General features: G+C 33.1%; 1 protein-coding gene across 1 annotated transcript; it reads right to left on the bottom strand.

Moving 5' to 3' along the window:
* Positions 1-7,656: 7,656 nt before the first annotated feature.
* LOC146730114 (uncharacterized) lies at positions 7,657-13,279 on the bottom strand. The gene is made up of 5 exons (XM_085494597.1): positions 13,149-13,279; positions 10,110-10,125; positions 8,620-8,820; positions 8,228-8,479; positions 7,657-7,913 (listed from the first exon to the last, which is right to left on the bottom strand). The coding sequence occupies exons 1-5, from the start codon at positions 13,206-13,208 to the stop codon at positions 7,879-7,881; spliced, it is 564 nt and encodes a 187-aa protein (XP_085350723.1). The 5' UTR covers positions 13,209-13,279; the 3' UTR covers positions 7,657-7,878.
* Positions 13,280-16,924: the final 3,645 nt, after the last annotated feature.

The raw sequence follows: 16,924 nt of genomic DNA, 5'->3' as shown, positions 1-16,924 counted from the left end.
TCTTTCTAGTTATATTTAACTCGTATCACATGTTGTCTGTGAAACCGTTTCTAAAATAGATGTATAGTGAAATAAAACCCTATTATTTGTTTCATCTCTTTCTAGTTATATTTAACTCGCATCGCATGTTGTCTGTGAAACCGTTTCTAAAATAAATGTATAGTGAAATAAAACTACAATCAACCGGTACCTTTAGTACCAGTGTATACTCAATTACACATTCATATTCTATAGACCTGTCACTCCAACTTATAGCAACTTGTATTGTATTTAATGAAAGATCTCACGACACTTGAATACATATCAAATAGTAGAATCAGCATACAAAATAGTGGCGTATGTTACGAACAAGCTGAAAATTAATCATTATGCAAATCAAGTAATATTATTCAATCAATCAAACATTTTATTTTTACCTAATAATGTACATTTTTAGTTTACAAAACAAAAATTAATTTTAAATAGGTAAAATAGGAAACAGAAATAGCCGTTGGCTAATCTAGTCTGATTCCTCAAAAAGAAATGAATTACACTATATTTGAGGGTGATTTATAATGACCTGAACCTGTAAATGAAGCTAATAATAATAACAATAATGAAAATAATGATGATAACAACAATTATTATTATTATTCAATTATTTTCTCTTTCATTTTTAACTTAAATAATTTCCTTGAGGTAAGGTCCTTTATTCTGTGGTAGCTGGTTCAAGAGATTGAGGCCAGTATTTTTAATAGAACGTTGACCTACATTAATACGGTACTTTGGAAATATTAAATTTCCTTTGGTTTGAAACCTAGTATGATAAGTTTTGGGTTCATGCTCAAAGAGTTGGGATATAGAATTAGAAAAATGTCCATGAATACTATCAAAAACGAAAAGGGCTAATTGGAACTGGCGTTGTTTGTATATGTCAAGTATATCACAGCTGTTAAACAATGGGAGAGTATGTCAAAAAGGAGGTGAACCAGAAATAGTACGTACAATTCGTTTCAGAATAATTAGTATTGGATGTAAATGAGTTTTGTAGGCATTTCTCCAGGTTTCCAACATATATGAAATATGTGGCGAAATAAATGAGTTATACAATAATATTAGATTTGACCTTGGAAATTTTTGTCTTAATTTATATATGATACCTGCTTTGACACTTATTTTGCTCATCACATGATCAAGCAGCACAGCAACAAATTTAGTACACTCTACCTCACTAATAGTTTGGTTTCTAATTGTCAAACTCCAAAAAGTCGCTACTTTTGTGTTTTTACCTCTGAATAAGATGTATTCAGTTTTCTTAATAGTTATTGTCAGTTTATTGCAGTCGCACCAGTCAAGTATTTGATTTAACTTTTCATTAACATAGTGTAGATTAATACTGTTAATACTGCTGTTACACCATTCACACTTACATGTTGTTCCCTTTTTTGTAAATAGCTCACGACCAAGTCCAAAGATAGGCCTCGAATACCATATCCAGATATAAAAATGAGTAACTAACAGTGTCGAACGCCTTTCTAAGATCTAAGAAAATTCCAAGAACTGCATTCCCTTTATTAATTCCATCTAATACCTTTTGTGCTAGGTCTATAACAGAGAGTTTTGTACTATTTTTTTCTCTAAAGCCGTACTGCTTGGAATAAATATATTGAATTTATTCAAATAAACAGTTAATTGTTTGTTGATTATTTTCTCGAATAATTTACTTAATTGGGGCAGTACTGAGACAGGTCTATAATTACCAGGGTTAAAAGGAGTTTCCTTTTTAAAAATAGGGGTTACCTTTGCTATTTTAAGAACATTTAAAACGAACCAGAAGAGAATGAAAGATTTATAATATGAGAGAGGGGCTTAGAAATATACTCTGTTGCATGTATGAGTAGCTTAGCACTTATTTGGTCAAAACCAACTGCCTTCTTTTTATCTAACCATCTCAATATACCTGACACTTCATGAACCGTGGTACCACGTAAGAAAAATGTGTTACCTGTGCATTGTAATTGTCGAATGTACGTGGCGAGATTTCGTTTGCAAGGTACATCCAAACTCTGGTAATCAGTTATTGAACCCATTTACAATTGCATCTTGGTCATTCAGTGTAGTCGTAACGTTGCTACAGGGGTAATGGACATCAATGTGGTCCGGTAATTTTGTTTTTGAATGTCCTCTTCCTAATATTTCATTTATTATTTTCCAAGTTTTATCGGTTTTCCCATTATATTCAACAAACTGTTATGAATACAAATTAAGTTTCGCATCTTTTAGAACACTTATTATTATGTGCAGATTTTTAATGAAAATCACTAAGGTAGCAGATCTGAGCATTGTCCTAGACCATTTATTGTTATGTATACACTATGCGTATATAAGACACTTTGACATATTTCACGGATTAAATTATATATACCAGATTTCATTTTTTTAAATCGTCTGATTATTCAATATAAAGAAAGATTGCTAAAATCGCTAAAATACATCAGCAATTCATAGTCATTCTCCAAATCGACCATGGCTAACATAAAGTAATAGACAAGTGTTTTATAAAGGCTTGATGAATATAAAAGCAGTGTATCAATCTCTTGAATCCATACTAACATATTTATACCGCGGGAGAAGAAAGTAAATTCCCTTATGGTCACATGACTGGTATGAACCGTTAAAATGCTATTTCGGTAGTGTTAAATCAGTCACAATAAAAACATTGCGAATTGGTTTGGGTAATATCATGACAGGATGATAAGGGTATTCAGGTTATGGCTGTCATAACATTAATATCACCAATTATTTTGATAATAGCCTTATTATTATACATCATTTTCTTCCAAGGATACATTATGGGAATGCCGAAATCCAAAAAGTACAGAATCGGCGAATTTCTTTGTGTGGAGTCCGGTCAAATCCTGGTAGGAGCTATGTTTAGTATTAGAGGACGCTTACGCGCGTAGTCATTCCATATTTGGAATTCGCATTTCCTTATATGGTAGGATGAAAATACTCGGTAAAACACGGCAAAATTACGGCACACTGTAACTTATGTAATATATGCTTTATACATCTGTCAACGTAACACCATAAGTTACAGCGTGCCGTAATTTTGCGGTATTGCACTTGGTATTTGCATCCCACCATATTGGAAAACACGAATTCCAAATATGGAATGATCGTGCACGTAAACATCCTCAAAAAATAAATGTTCTGAAAGCACCGATGAACAGAGGCTGAAGATTAGTCCTCGAATGTATATAGCGCCCGCATATCCAATATTCTAGCATAATAAGCTCGCCACTAACGACATAATCAGTCGAGTCTTGGACATTGTAACCCAGCTGTGTTCAGCCTCATTACATCACACCTCTCATACTTCTTTGTACGATCAATTTTGTAAAATTTCACATGCTATTAGGATAATAATAGAACGACACTCATCGTATCTTACGTTCCCATTTACAGGTACTCGAAGACAGGAATACGCGACAAATAAATAATTTTTGCATATTATTTTTTTTCCGTGAAGAGCTCATGTCATGTCAATGATGTGTGATTAAAATATTACTATTACATAGTGCCGCAGACTCGATACTAGAACAATGTTCTTATAAATGATGCGTTGTTGTTCATTCCGGATTTACTGGTTAATCGGACAAACATTACTCGTCAATGATGGATTTTCCTGATCGCACCGGGGTTCTTCTAAAGCATCAACAGAGAACAAAACTGACATGCTGCACACAAACTGGATTACGACTAGTCGAACTTGTCGGTAATTATACTTACAAATGTATATTAGAATATAAGGGAATCTGTGATGCTTTTTACACTGACCATATAAAACAAACTACATGAACCACACTGGCAATAGGTGATATTCCGTTGCACTGCGAGATCTCACTTGTTGCGTGAAAAACGCGGACCGAAAATTTGCAACAAAAAATCAAACGATTTGAATTTCGTAGCTCACATAGAAAGGCCGATCTTTGACTGGGGATAATATATTGAATACTCTTATTTCATCGATATTGATAATCATCAAATGTGTAAAGTACATTACTAAGTTATTTTGCATGCAAACAAGCTAAAGTCGTACACTTATTTTCGAAGTGTAAAATGGCAAGTTATTTGATTGGCAATTCCATGTATATGGGTAACTCGTTCCAGTTGCTCATGAAGACTACCGGCAAGGCAGTCAATGGTATTACTCCACATGTCAATGAGTGTATTTCTGCTGGTTTGATTCTTTGATATTACACCAGAGAAGATAAGAATTCATGAGTTGAATGTCATATGTGGAACTCCTCGTGAAACATGCAGAACTTCACCAGTACAATGTTATTGATTAGATACGTAGTTACCCAGTCTGAAGTTCCATGCCCAATGAGCGTGCATAGTTATCTCTCGGAGCTCACTCCACTAAAGCCACGCCACGCCCAGTAAATAGATTTTCGAATTAATGTTACGTCACGAATTGGTTAACTTGAGAATGGGGTATAGATAACTGGCTAAATATGACCTCTGATGTGAAATTGTCTGCACAGTCAATGCAGATATGTTTGTTTCTACTCGAAAACTAAAGCGAAATTGAAAAACCTAGACCTGAATTCACACTGTAAAAATACTTTATTTGGGCCAGCTACAGTAAACAAGGAACGAATGAGTAAGATCAGTAAATGCAACATTCTTGTTATCGTCGATGCAGCCTAGCATATCTGAGATTCCGTCCAACAAACCGTTCGGCAGTATGTAAATGGTATATTTAAATGAACTGCCGTAATTATAATGGTTGTTCTACATGATTTTTGACAGGAAATGGTAATCAGAAATTAGTGCTGCACGCAATATATTAATACATGACTTGTTTTAGAAGATTAAGAATTTGTTTTAATAATTGTAATACATTCATGTATTTAATAGACACACATTATATCGGTCTCTCTTTTTCTACAATTTGATATTTCTATACATGCCATGTTTCCGATCAAATGTAATGTGATATTGTATTTGTTCTGGTTTTAGCCTAGACTCTGTTCCTCATAAAATGCCTACACTTAAGATATAGCATATGAAAAATATACCTCTATACAAATGCAGGTACTCAGCTTGCACTGTGTTGTATGGATTAACATTTATAAATATAGGTAATATACAAGCAGGTATTGTACTTTAATACACCTGAATACAATACACACACGCATACACAGTAGCCATGCGATATGTCGCATATACCATTGTTTCAATGAAAATGTTCTGATTATGGAGGTGGCGCTTGTTATCTTAAACATGGTGTAATGGATTCTCGATGAGCTAAGATTAATTTCATACAGAATATTGAAATGATTGGGCCAGAAAATATATGACAGGGTGACTATAAGAACAAGTCACGCCCTTCCTATCATGTGCACCCATTGTTTCTGAATACTATTTTAGGAATCGCGTGATATCTCCTTCTACAGAACAAACAGGTATAACCTTATTGTTAACATTTCTACTCAATTTTCTCAGTCTCAATTCTTATATTGTTGTGCTTTTCTGCTTTAGTATAGTTTGTATTTTAGTTTTATTATAAGCTTTGAAGGTTAACTAAACGATACATATAACACTGCACGTAATCTAACTCATTTTTCACGTGATAACTGGTCATTTGTCAAACATTTTGTTTCTGGATGTTATCACGTCCAAAGCATAGTGATATATATTTATAATTTGATTGTGCAGTGTAATGAATCCGTGACATATGGTGGTCATTTGATTTTGTTTGTTCTATTGTATACGAGCTAGGGTAAAAGAGTAAAATTCAAAATGTAGAAAAAGTGCCAAGATTTCTAAAACGATAATAATTTTGCTGTTTGATTTATTACAAAACAACAACAACAAACATTTGAAATGAATGATCCTTATGTGTATATGATGGCCATTCGTTTATTCTAGTGCGTCATTTTGTATATTTGACTTGAGCTTACGATCTCATCTTGATAATTATTCAATTGTTGTACTCTAGTTGTTTATTATTTGTTACGAATATAACCTTATTTATTAAACCTTGTTTTATATAACATGTATACTGACATATGAGATATTTGTTTGTTCTATGAAACATACGGAAAAAAAAGAAACAAATCAGATAATAATATTTTACCATTTATATATGCGTATTCTCATCACTTAAAAAGGCTGTGCGTGATTCTACATATATCATTTTGTCTGCGATTTATGAAACTACGCTACTTGTCTATATATATTCATTGTGAACTAATATTCCATTTCATTCTATTATTAGATGTCTGGATTTCCTTGATGGTACGTAAACGATCGATTGTTTAAGCGTATTGTTAACATTCATATTCTTGGAAAGGTCAATAAGTCTTAATAACAGTTCATTTTTCAAATTATTTAAGGGGTCTTACAATAGTAACATTGTTTTGCAGTTCCGTTTGCTGTTGATTTACATGCATTAATAAACACACTACAGTATAATCAGAATAGTACATCATTGATGAGTTGCATCGCTGTAACCGTTTCCCTGGCGACCATAGCCCCACCCGTAACGAACGGTTTAAATCCTCTTATATTCCATTCTAGGGTATTGTTCATTTTCTATTATTTAAATTATTGACATCTTGAAAACTATAGCTGATTCCACGAGTAACCTCGGTCACATTAGTTTATATAGTCATGTCATGATTTATTTCTGTGTGTCTACGGATGGGTCACTGATACGACATAATAGGTAGTTGCTACTGAATAGCTGGTTCATAATTGATCACATTTCCATAACCTGTCACCATTTAGACCCATGTGGCGCCTTGGTCGGAACTGAAATCATTGACTGGAACTATTTCTAACAATATGGTATGTATAGTTTCTTAATATAGGGAGTAAGTAATAAATCAATATATATGACGTGTTAATACTTCGTGTGATTGGCTGTATGTGAGTTGAGTATGTGTCCGTTACGCCTTAAAGACTTTATACTTCATTGTAATTGGTTGAGCTTTTTTAAGTAATAAAGAGAGTCTTAGTCTAATGTCACAAGGATCTCCACATGTCTCACGAGATGACCATGTTTAGAAGTTGACACATATTCTACCTGCAAGCTGTATGTGTGTCTTTGTTCAGTGAGACGGTGGCGAGCTCCACAATCCCTGGTACCTCAGATGAAGGTTTAATAACACGAGAATTAACCGCATCATAGTTACATGCAATTCTCTATTTTAGTGATTATTCACATTTTAATAACTATGAAGTCTACAAAAAATAATCTATATACATTAAAAATTATATTTTCCCATCAATAAATGTAGCTAACAGTTAAGCCCCTTTCACAGTCAGTCTGATCACGGTCTGCTATTAACACAATAAACCAGCATTTGTGAGTAGTGCAACTGGCATGCAGGCGAATTACGTCGCTAGGTTTTAATATTAGGCGGGGCATGTTAGTCGCGTGAGAGCGTTCTCAGGTATCGGCCTTTCACTGGAATGCCTACGGCATTAAATTAATAATAAATATACTGACAAATTAGGCTTGAGGACTGTTGACAGTCTATTCTATCATCAACAGCATAATTGAATAAACGTTAGGGAATATATTCTATTATCATGTACAACAGTTCTGTTACAGTTAATATTGCACATATTGATTACAAGCATGTAATAATTCATAGCGACTTTACTTTTTGTATGCATATTATCACCCTTTATTAGTAACCCGGAAATCAAATTCTTCAAGTATTACATTTAAAATTACATGCTCACTCTGCTTTTGCACCTATACATAATATCGAAGCTGGTCGAAATTGACATTTTAATTTCACGAAGGAAGATTAAATATTTAGTATATGAAGCGATTTTTATTTATCGCCAGGAAATAATACATAACTGTTATCATGTTCACTTCTTCAATTGACAAGCGTTGATGATTGTTTCTGAAAACAATGACAAAACATTTACATGTCAGTATAGCGTATTGTATCCGGATTATAAATTGACATTCATAATTGCAAATTATCACGTCAAACAAAAACGTTTTGATTTTAAATTGATAGATTAATATAATTAATTTACTTTTCGTCATCAAACAGTAGAACATTGCTAGCAATGTCCCGTCAAACCATTATATCAATTGTAATTATAATTGAATTGTTGATTTCACCAATAATTTCATGTAGTATGCAATGAAAGTTGACCAGACTAAGGGGCCATGCATACCACTATTGGTGATTGTTTGTTATAAACCCACCTTTACCCTGGTCAACAGCTTCACTGTATTGCTCAATTGCTAACTCAGTCCATGCCAGATCTTCTTCAATGGCCGGATCATCAGAGTTGTACTCTTCTAGGTCTTGCTTTTTTCCAAGTAAAAGGCTAAGCTCTGCCTGAGCCAATGAATACACCTCAAGAAAGCTTACGTAATCTTGGTATATTCTAATCTGACGAATTAGGTCATCCTCCGTAGCAACTGCAGTTGAGTTTCCTACACATACAAACATGTCTGTCCACCAACGAATAAAAGTAGAAAAATTTGTTTTCAATAACAACAATAGAATACGACAGGTATATGTGATATGTTATATATGTGATTCGTTAGCATGTGTGTAATCAGATTTACATAAACGCAACAATAAGACTTACCGGCCATTGCCTGCCTGATGGCTGGATCTTCCTCTGTTAACATCATTCCTTCCAAAAATCGATGTAAATTATTGGCCATGTAAAATAAATAAAAAACAGGGTCTATCTCGCGACCAGTGTCTTCAATTCGTAGTCCTTGAAATAGCCTAGCCAATACGTTTTGCGGAGAATATTCACTTCCAAAAACTATCATACCCAAATCTGTATGCAACAAAAAGTATATATCTTTTTCATTAGCAATATACGTGATACATTTATAAACACCAAAACAAATACTTACACAATCATAATATCATTTTTTTACTGAAACAAAAAATTAAATACAAAAGATGAGTTTAGGTCAATACTGTCCAGATTTGAAAATATTGACTTAAAATGAACAAACAAGGGACAAGATGAATAATATTATCGCAAGTGAATTGGAAATGACTTTATATTAAACAGATCAGATATATCAGCAATACTGTTGTCGTATTTGCAAATTGGGGAAGTAGAATTATTTGTAAAACAAATATAAAGTGTTATGATGATAACAGAAACAAGTGTAACACTTGTTCAGCACGTGTCATTGAATCTGTTTAGTTTAGTGTATTCGGTATGTCATTGACAAGAAAGAGGATAAGGCCCACAAGAACCATGTTAAGCGTAAGAAAATTGGAATCTATATCCAAGATGGACCACTGCAATCATGTTGCAATCCTTCTGATAGGATACTAATTGAGTCATGCTGAAAATGTTTAATATCTGACGAACCCAAAATTGTGTGCCACAAAAATATTTGTTTTTATTAAATATCAACAAATATTTACACGAAGACATAATTTTATTTCACTCAAAAAACAAATCGAACAATACTGTAAACATGTCAAGATATGTCCGTAATAAAGACAAGATAAACAGACACACATCTCAATAAAATTAATAATAATAAGCTAATTGTTGTCTTGATATTGAGGAATTGAAAAACTAGATTTCTTTGCAACAAATCATTTCTAAGCAATACAAAGAAAAAAAGGTCCTCGGCAATCTGAGATCTAACATAATTATTAGGGTATATGACAGATGTCTCGATTGAGATACCTCTGCAAAATCAAAATTGGAATTTAAATTTCATATAATTTTCTATCAAAAAATTATCATGCAAACTAATTTTCTAAGAATACAAGCAATACGCTCGGCAATAGAGCGTTTTTAATGGAATGGTTTGAATTTGTAACCACTATGTACCTTAATCTCAATGTTGTGGTATGGCTGGGTATATGGATGGATGAATTGATAATTATGTTGGGTGAAGATGGCATATTGTCAGAATATGGATGTTACCTGAGGCTAGAATTATTTTGTATTAAACTCTGACCCTATTATAATGTTAATCATACTCTATGTCTGTCATGGTAAATTGTTGGTTTGGACTAGCTACTTGATGCACGTTTAATTCGTTAAGCGTCTGATTATTTAAAACATATACAAAAATAACCAATTATACATACCTGAGGTCACATTCCTCTGTGAAAATAAAACACAGATATGTAAAACTGATGTCAATTTACATACACATATAAATATTAATGTAACATCTTATAATGCAGCTTTTATAACACACCACATCAAATAGAACAGGTTTCTGAAACCTATTCGAGTGAATACACTATTATGCACAATTACTTATACAATCTTTGTGTTGGTTTGGCAATCCATTTTATCTTCATATTGTTGATAAATAAGTGATAAGAGCAATATATATCACCAATCAAACATGTGTTGTAATGTAATATTTTTTTTGATAGGCAGTAAAGAACCAAAATGTGTTATAAGACGTTATTAAAACTACTTCCGTTGTATGGTATATAGATTTAGAAACATGAGTTATTGTTATCAAATAATAGATTCATACATCCTAATTTGCTTTGCTGTCATTTTTGTTTAAATTTAGTCACGTCCATAAATTGACCACTCAAACAATACTATTAGGAGCCCCATACAAATGCATTTGACTAATCATATCTTTCACCCACTCTAATAAATATAAGTTTTCTGTTTCTTCAACTAAGTCTAATATGTTTATTATTCAAGAGTGTTATTGTACATGATACTGTTTATTGAAACAAGAAGATAAGCGGCGGATGTACAAACGGACGATGTCAATTCGTTAAAGGTCTGACCAACCTGCCTTTATGTCAGCAATAAGTTTTGTACTCCAATTTTGATAATCAAAATAAAGAGTCACTAAATTGTTCTGAGTCTCCTTTCGCAGGAGAATTGTGAATTTTTTATGTGATAGAGTCCTCGAGGCACAATTACACATGTCATTACACATGTCATTGAATCGCAGATGAATCAGTAAAATAGATGTCATTTGAACATTATCAAGTGTACATTGCATCCTGATTTGATTGTTTAGAGATTGTTTATATAAATTATATATACGTTTTTTACAAACGAGTAATTGTTGATCCACTTTTGATAAAAATGTGTATTACTGATCGAATACATCCTCAACCAGGGTCTGTTTTATTTAACTATCATCGTGTGTTGTATGTGTCGTTTTAGCGGATCTATTTAAAGTATATTATTACCACTACGATCAACAATTGTGAGTCGTAGTATCTATACTTAGCTTGAACACGCATCTAAACGTAATGATGCACGCCTCATTGTTTATTGTTACTTATAGAGGATATGTCGCTAAATGCAGACATCCTGGTTGGAATACGCATACAATGAAACGGCGTGTGTTACTAACATTAAATTCCATTGACCTCACAGTAGAACTAGCCAACATACATTCTCTTTGTACTCGGTTTAAGAGCTCTCAGAAAATTTAATAGAAAATATTTTCATTTTTTAGTTGGTCGTCTTTCAGATATGGCCCATAACACATTTTTTGAAATAGCAAAAATATCATTGAGCTTTGAATTCACCGCACTGTATGTATTGGCAATATATATGTCGACCTCAATCATAGGAGGTTAACCACAATACCGATGTAAAACTTTGACGTGTTTATACGATCGGTTGTTAGTTAGTCAATACGCATATCACACAAATGTGTGGTTGTGCATGTTACTAATTGTCCTAGGTTATCAATCTGGAACGAGAAAGCAATATTTCCCAAAAGAGGAAAGCATATATTTTTGGATTGGTCAGAGAAAAAATATCGGATAAAACTGATGTAACATTGCATACATTAAATAAATTGTTGAAAGAGTTATTGATTAACACACATTGAAATAGCTACATAACATTCTGGCAAATTTGACTCAATACATGAATTAACAAAATCTTAATTTAGCAAAATGCCAACAATCTCATTGCGAGAATATACTTTATTCTCAAATAGCGACATCTTGAATTAGCGAAATTACAGTCTAGCTAAATGAGCAAAAATTAGATGCATACTAAAAATACGTGTTTTACAGTATATATATAAATTGTATGCTGCTGTGAGCGGGCATACAAATCTCATTCTTGCAATGCCACTTCCCGTTAATATATGTTTTAAGGTGGAGATGCAGGTTCGTGGGCACTTGGGAGTGATTTTTTTTTTGCTTTTTATTATCCAAACAGTCTTGGCTATAAACTGGTTAAAATTTTGTAGAATTATGAATATTGGAACATACTCAAAAGACGATTTTAAAATATATATAACAGGTGCAAAAATTCTCTCTTTTGAATGCTTAGCATGATTTAGCAAAGCTGCACATAAATAATAAAAAAGAAACATTGTAAAAAAAAAAGAAATGACGGGATCTCCATATTATGCACTATATTTAACTTTATACAAAACAATAATACATTTAAGTTTGTAACTGTTACAGCCATTTTCATTATGAGCATTAGCAAACTTCTACTGAGTGAATGGTTATGCAAATTAGCAATTATCTCAGCCTCTTTTAGTGCACATCCCAGAACTTTAAAAAAATTAGCTCCTAAACGCTTTGACCATTTGTTTTGAAATATTCACAAATGATTGACAATGTGTTTATCTTCAAAACGCCATCGGAGCATTGTTTCTGGTTGAGCAGTGTTACAACAATAGCACAGACCTCTAGCCTGGGTGTAAATGTATGCATCAACTTGAAGTAGTGAAATTTGAGCTGCTGCCCTGCAAAATTGACAACAGAAGCTAATTGTTTTCAAACCACTTTTGCATATTTCAAACTACAGTGCCCATAAAAAAAATTCAAAATTTTAAAATTCATACAATAAGCTTTCTGAAAATATATAGTTTTATTGACAAGGGAGGTCATCTTGGTTTCCTAATTAACTAATTAAAATACCTGACAGGTAAACTGCATCTCTACCTTAAGGTAATGTAATACCAAATTACATATTTATACCCTGACATAATGATGAGAGAAAATTAAACACTTTACGTACTTCGTACTATGGAATCACAGCAACATTGTTGAGGCTATTTACATAAAAAAATTTGACCACTCAGGAAAGCAGATACATTTTCCTTCTACTTAACAGATCGAAATGAAATTGAGTATGTCGACCTGAATTTGTATACATTGTATACATACCTTCATGGGAGCAGCTGCAATAACACCTACAGCAATGAGTACAATCAGTAAACGCAACATTATTCTTATCGTTGAGGCAGCCTTGTTGATCACAGACTTCGTCGAGCTGGAACTTACTAATGCAATATCACACAACTTCCAAATAAGTCAAATCACCAGGCTTTTATTGCGTATGGAATGAGATGTCGTGTTTCTATTGGCTAGTTTAGATAATTAGTAATTTAGGTCTATCTATTTAAGCTATTTGTTGCTACAAATATCCTTAGCTGTAATATTTCATCACACACATACATTACTACACTAATTTCTAAATATAAAGATCACTGGTGACTTTCTGGAATAACGACCAAGTTTAATGTTGATGGATTGACCATTTGTGTAAAGTATACCCTGATTGTAAAGACTCCCCTACCAAAGTGTAATAATGGTTTGTCCTGTGTGTCTTCTAAAATAGTACTGTGAAACTATTACAGGCGATAGTGTTTGGATCATTCTGAATGAAAAGTAATCCAATAATAGTCCAGGTCTCGAACTGACAATTCGCTGGTATATATGACAATGATGTAACAAGGCAACAACACGATTGTGACACAATGTAATGCATAATGAGACGATCGTTTTATAGTTTTATAATGTTCCTGAATTAATGTCTCGCAATTTGTTATTTTGGTATTTTCGGTACAGTACCAGTAATTTCAATCTTTAACAGTTAAAAAAACGAAATGGCTGTGAACAGGGTGAAAAGTAACATAAAACATCCAATCAATTGATTTACAAAATCCATTTTAGATTGCTTATATCAGTCTTATTTTTCTCATTGGGAATATATTGACTATAACATTAACGAAACTGACATGCAAATTTAACAGCGACGGGTCCAAATTATTATAATTGTTTTTTTTTTAAATAATGGTTTCATTTATTATAGGTTATTCAGAATGCAGACAACGATATATCTCTAGCTGATGATGTCATCAAAAGTGTAAAAACTTTTACAAGTAAGAAGGAATCGCTATTGACTTATTTGAAATTGAAAACATGATATTATTACCACACGATTAATATATGACATTATTAAGTGAATGTGTATCTATTCTAGCAAAATCTCCAGAACCACTGAAAGGATTTCAATGAAATTTGGTACTTTGTAGTACGTCATGACTTACACCTGGGTAATGATAATGCAGGTATAAATATTAAAGCATTGACAGAAATAGCCAGACAAGATGACCGAATTAGCATATCTATTGTATAACGGGCGTAATCCTGTGATCCCAATCTTTAATTCATAAAGTGTTTTCCAAATGTCCAAATTACTTATTCATGTCTTGTTTGTGCATAATTACAAGGCATTCCTGTGTTAAGCAAGTGCTTGGTGGTTGTTTCAGGCAAAATATGTGATTTTAAAAGTGATTAAATTTGGTTTGGATCTGGACACTCAGTGTTTTGTCGGCTCGTGATATATCAAGGAAGTGACGGCACACACACAGCTGGATTTGCTTGTTTCATAGCGGCCATTTTAGAATTTAGTAAATTTTTATTGTTTCTGGCTTGAGAACTCAATGTATAGAAACAAAAGTCCGTTGTTTCCCTTTTGGCGGGTCATTGTCCTCGTCGTTACATAACATCGAGCTAAGTTTACATTGGTAAGATTTCGCCAGGGTTGAGCAATACCACATACCAGTGCCATATATCCTGAAATTTGTTGAGCTTATTTCTACATCAAGAAGACTCCTTCACCTCTCCAAACATTCTTGTAGCAGCAACATATGTCCCATATGTGCGAGACATTTTTGTCACAAGGATTCTAACTTATGACTGCAATAAGGCATTATATGCCTCGGAACAAAAGATTACCTCACCTTCTAATGTTTCCTATCCCAAGCTGTGAACTATTTAATATGACAATGAACGGATTAAGATGAAAAAAGTCCCATAGAACGAATTCATCTATTTATATGAATACATTTGCATATCTTTAAAGACCCAGCATTGGAAAAAACAGGAAATCCCCTGTTTACCAAATTCTATTGTTGATTTCTGACGATGGTAATTCATTGCAGCATAACTAAAATCAGGCTGTGGAATGTAGAAAAGTTTATTCCGATGTGGAATTAGCATAAAATAGTTCTGTGTCACTATATTTTAGTTGAATACAAACATCTAATATGTCCTTAATTAATATATAATATGATTTGTAAATCAAATATCTAGAAATGTTACACGTACATTCCGGTTTAAAACAAGATAACGAGTAAAACAAGATAATATGCTGATTGTCTATTTTGACTCATAACGAGGCTAATAATTATCGAACCCAAAGTCAACTAGAGCGGTTATATTTAATCGTCATCGCGGGTTGTATGTTTCGTTTACGTATTCAATATAGTTGATATCATTGTGATACATTATACCACTAATTACCTGCTAAGCTAGTGGCGCATGTCTATAGACCTGACATGCACACATTCTTGTCTGTGAATGGTTATTTAAAAAATATTCATCGCTTGAATGCAAATAACATGTTAGAATACGAATACAAAGATAATGTGTTTACAACAATGAATTGCATTGTCGTCACAGTAGGCTTTCCCAACATGAAACACCTTGTCATCTGTCCGCCCAAGTCAATGTTGATTTTGAAAGCTGAATTTTCACTGGCTCTTCGCTCGGCGTTTCGAGTTCCTCAGCAACGCGTACAGAGCCCGTAGAAATACGTGGTACAGTGGTGCGCGTCTTAGCAACGTAGAACGTCTTGTGACGTAGCTCCGCCCCCGATGATAGGAGAGGTGGCAGAATTGAAACAAATTATTTTCACAGAAACAATGCTACAGAGATCATTAAAAACAATTCTGCACATCTAAATGATAGATAAAAATCTACACAGTTAATAAGTGAAATAAATCTAATTCCTGATACCCCCCCCCGAGTTACTACTGATCCTCCCTTGAATCCTAAATTTTGAAAACTGACCAAATGCAGCGTTTAAATAGTCGCCAATAAAACCTAACTTGAATGCTTGCGTGTATTCTGTGATCACATTTAATGTTTAAAACTTTTTCCAGTTATATTTAACTCGCATGACATGTTGTCTGTGAATTCATTTTCAAAATAGTTGTATAGTTAAATAACACTACAATCAACCGGTATAATAGTACCAGTGCATATTGAGTTACACATTTATATTCTATAGACCTGTCACTCTAGCTTATTGCGTTGTTATGAGTAATTACAAATCATATGTTGCAAATAAAATAGTGGAATCAACATACAAGATATTGACGTGTATTATTAACAATGTAGTATATTGACGTCACACATTGGTTATTCGAAATTATCTGTCACTCATGATTTGTAGTTCGGATTAAAAAATCGAGTATAATAATTGCTTAATTTGCATAATCATAATATTTTATCGAAATATGGTACGTTGATGCCCTCGAGTAATCCACCGACGTGATTAGTTTAACGTTGTAAACCATGCATATTTATTATCTAATCATTCTTAGAACTTGTGATATATGTGGTTTAGAATAAATTAGACTGCTAAACCACAGATGTACAATTAAATTGATTTTAAAATTCAATATTGAACTGCTTATGTTGTGCATCTAAATTCTAACATGACTATGCGCCCTCCACCAATCAGACCGCCGGATTCACGATATATATTCTCTGTGTAAATTTATAGAAGTTAGAACATGGCTTTATCAGTTGATCTTGATTGACAAGAGATCGTCAAAAGAACACACATGATTGGTTAATCTAATGCAACA

Source organism: Saccoglossus kowalevskii, chromosome 20 (assembly GCF_978046115.1).
Source record: "Saccoglossus kowalevskii chromosome 20, keSacKowa6.1, whole genome shotgun sequence".
Lineage (NCBI taxonomy): Eukaryota > Metazoa > Hemichordata > Enteropneusta > Harrimaniidae > Saccoglossus > Saccoglossus kowalevskii.
Note: the sequence above shows the minus strand (reverse complement) of the source record. Positions and strands in the feature narration are given on the sequence as shown.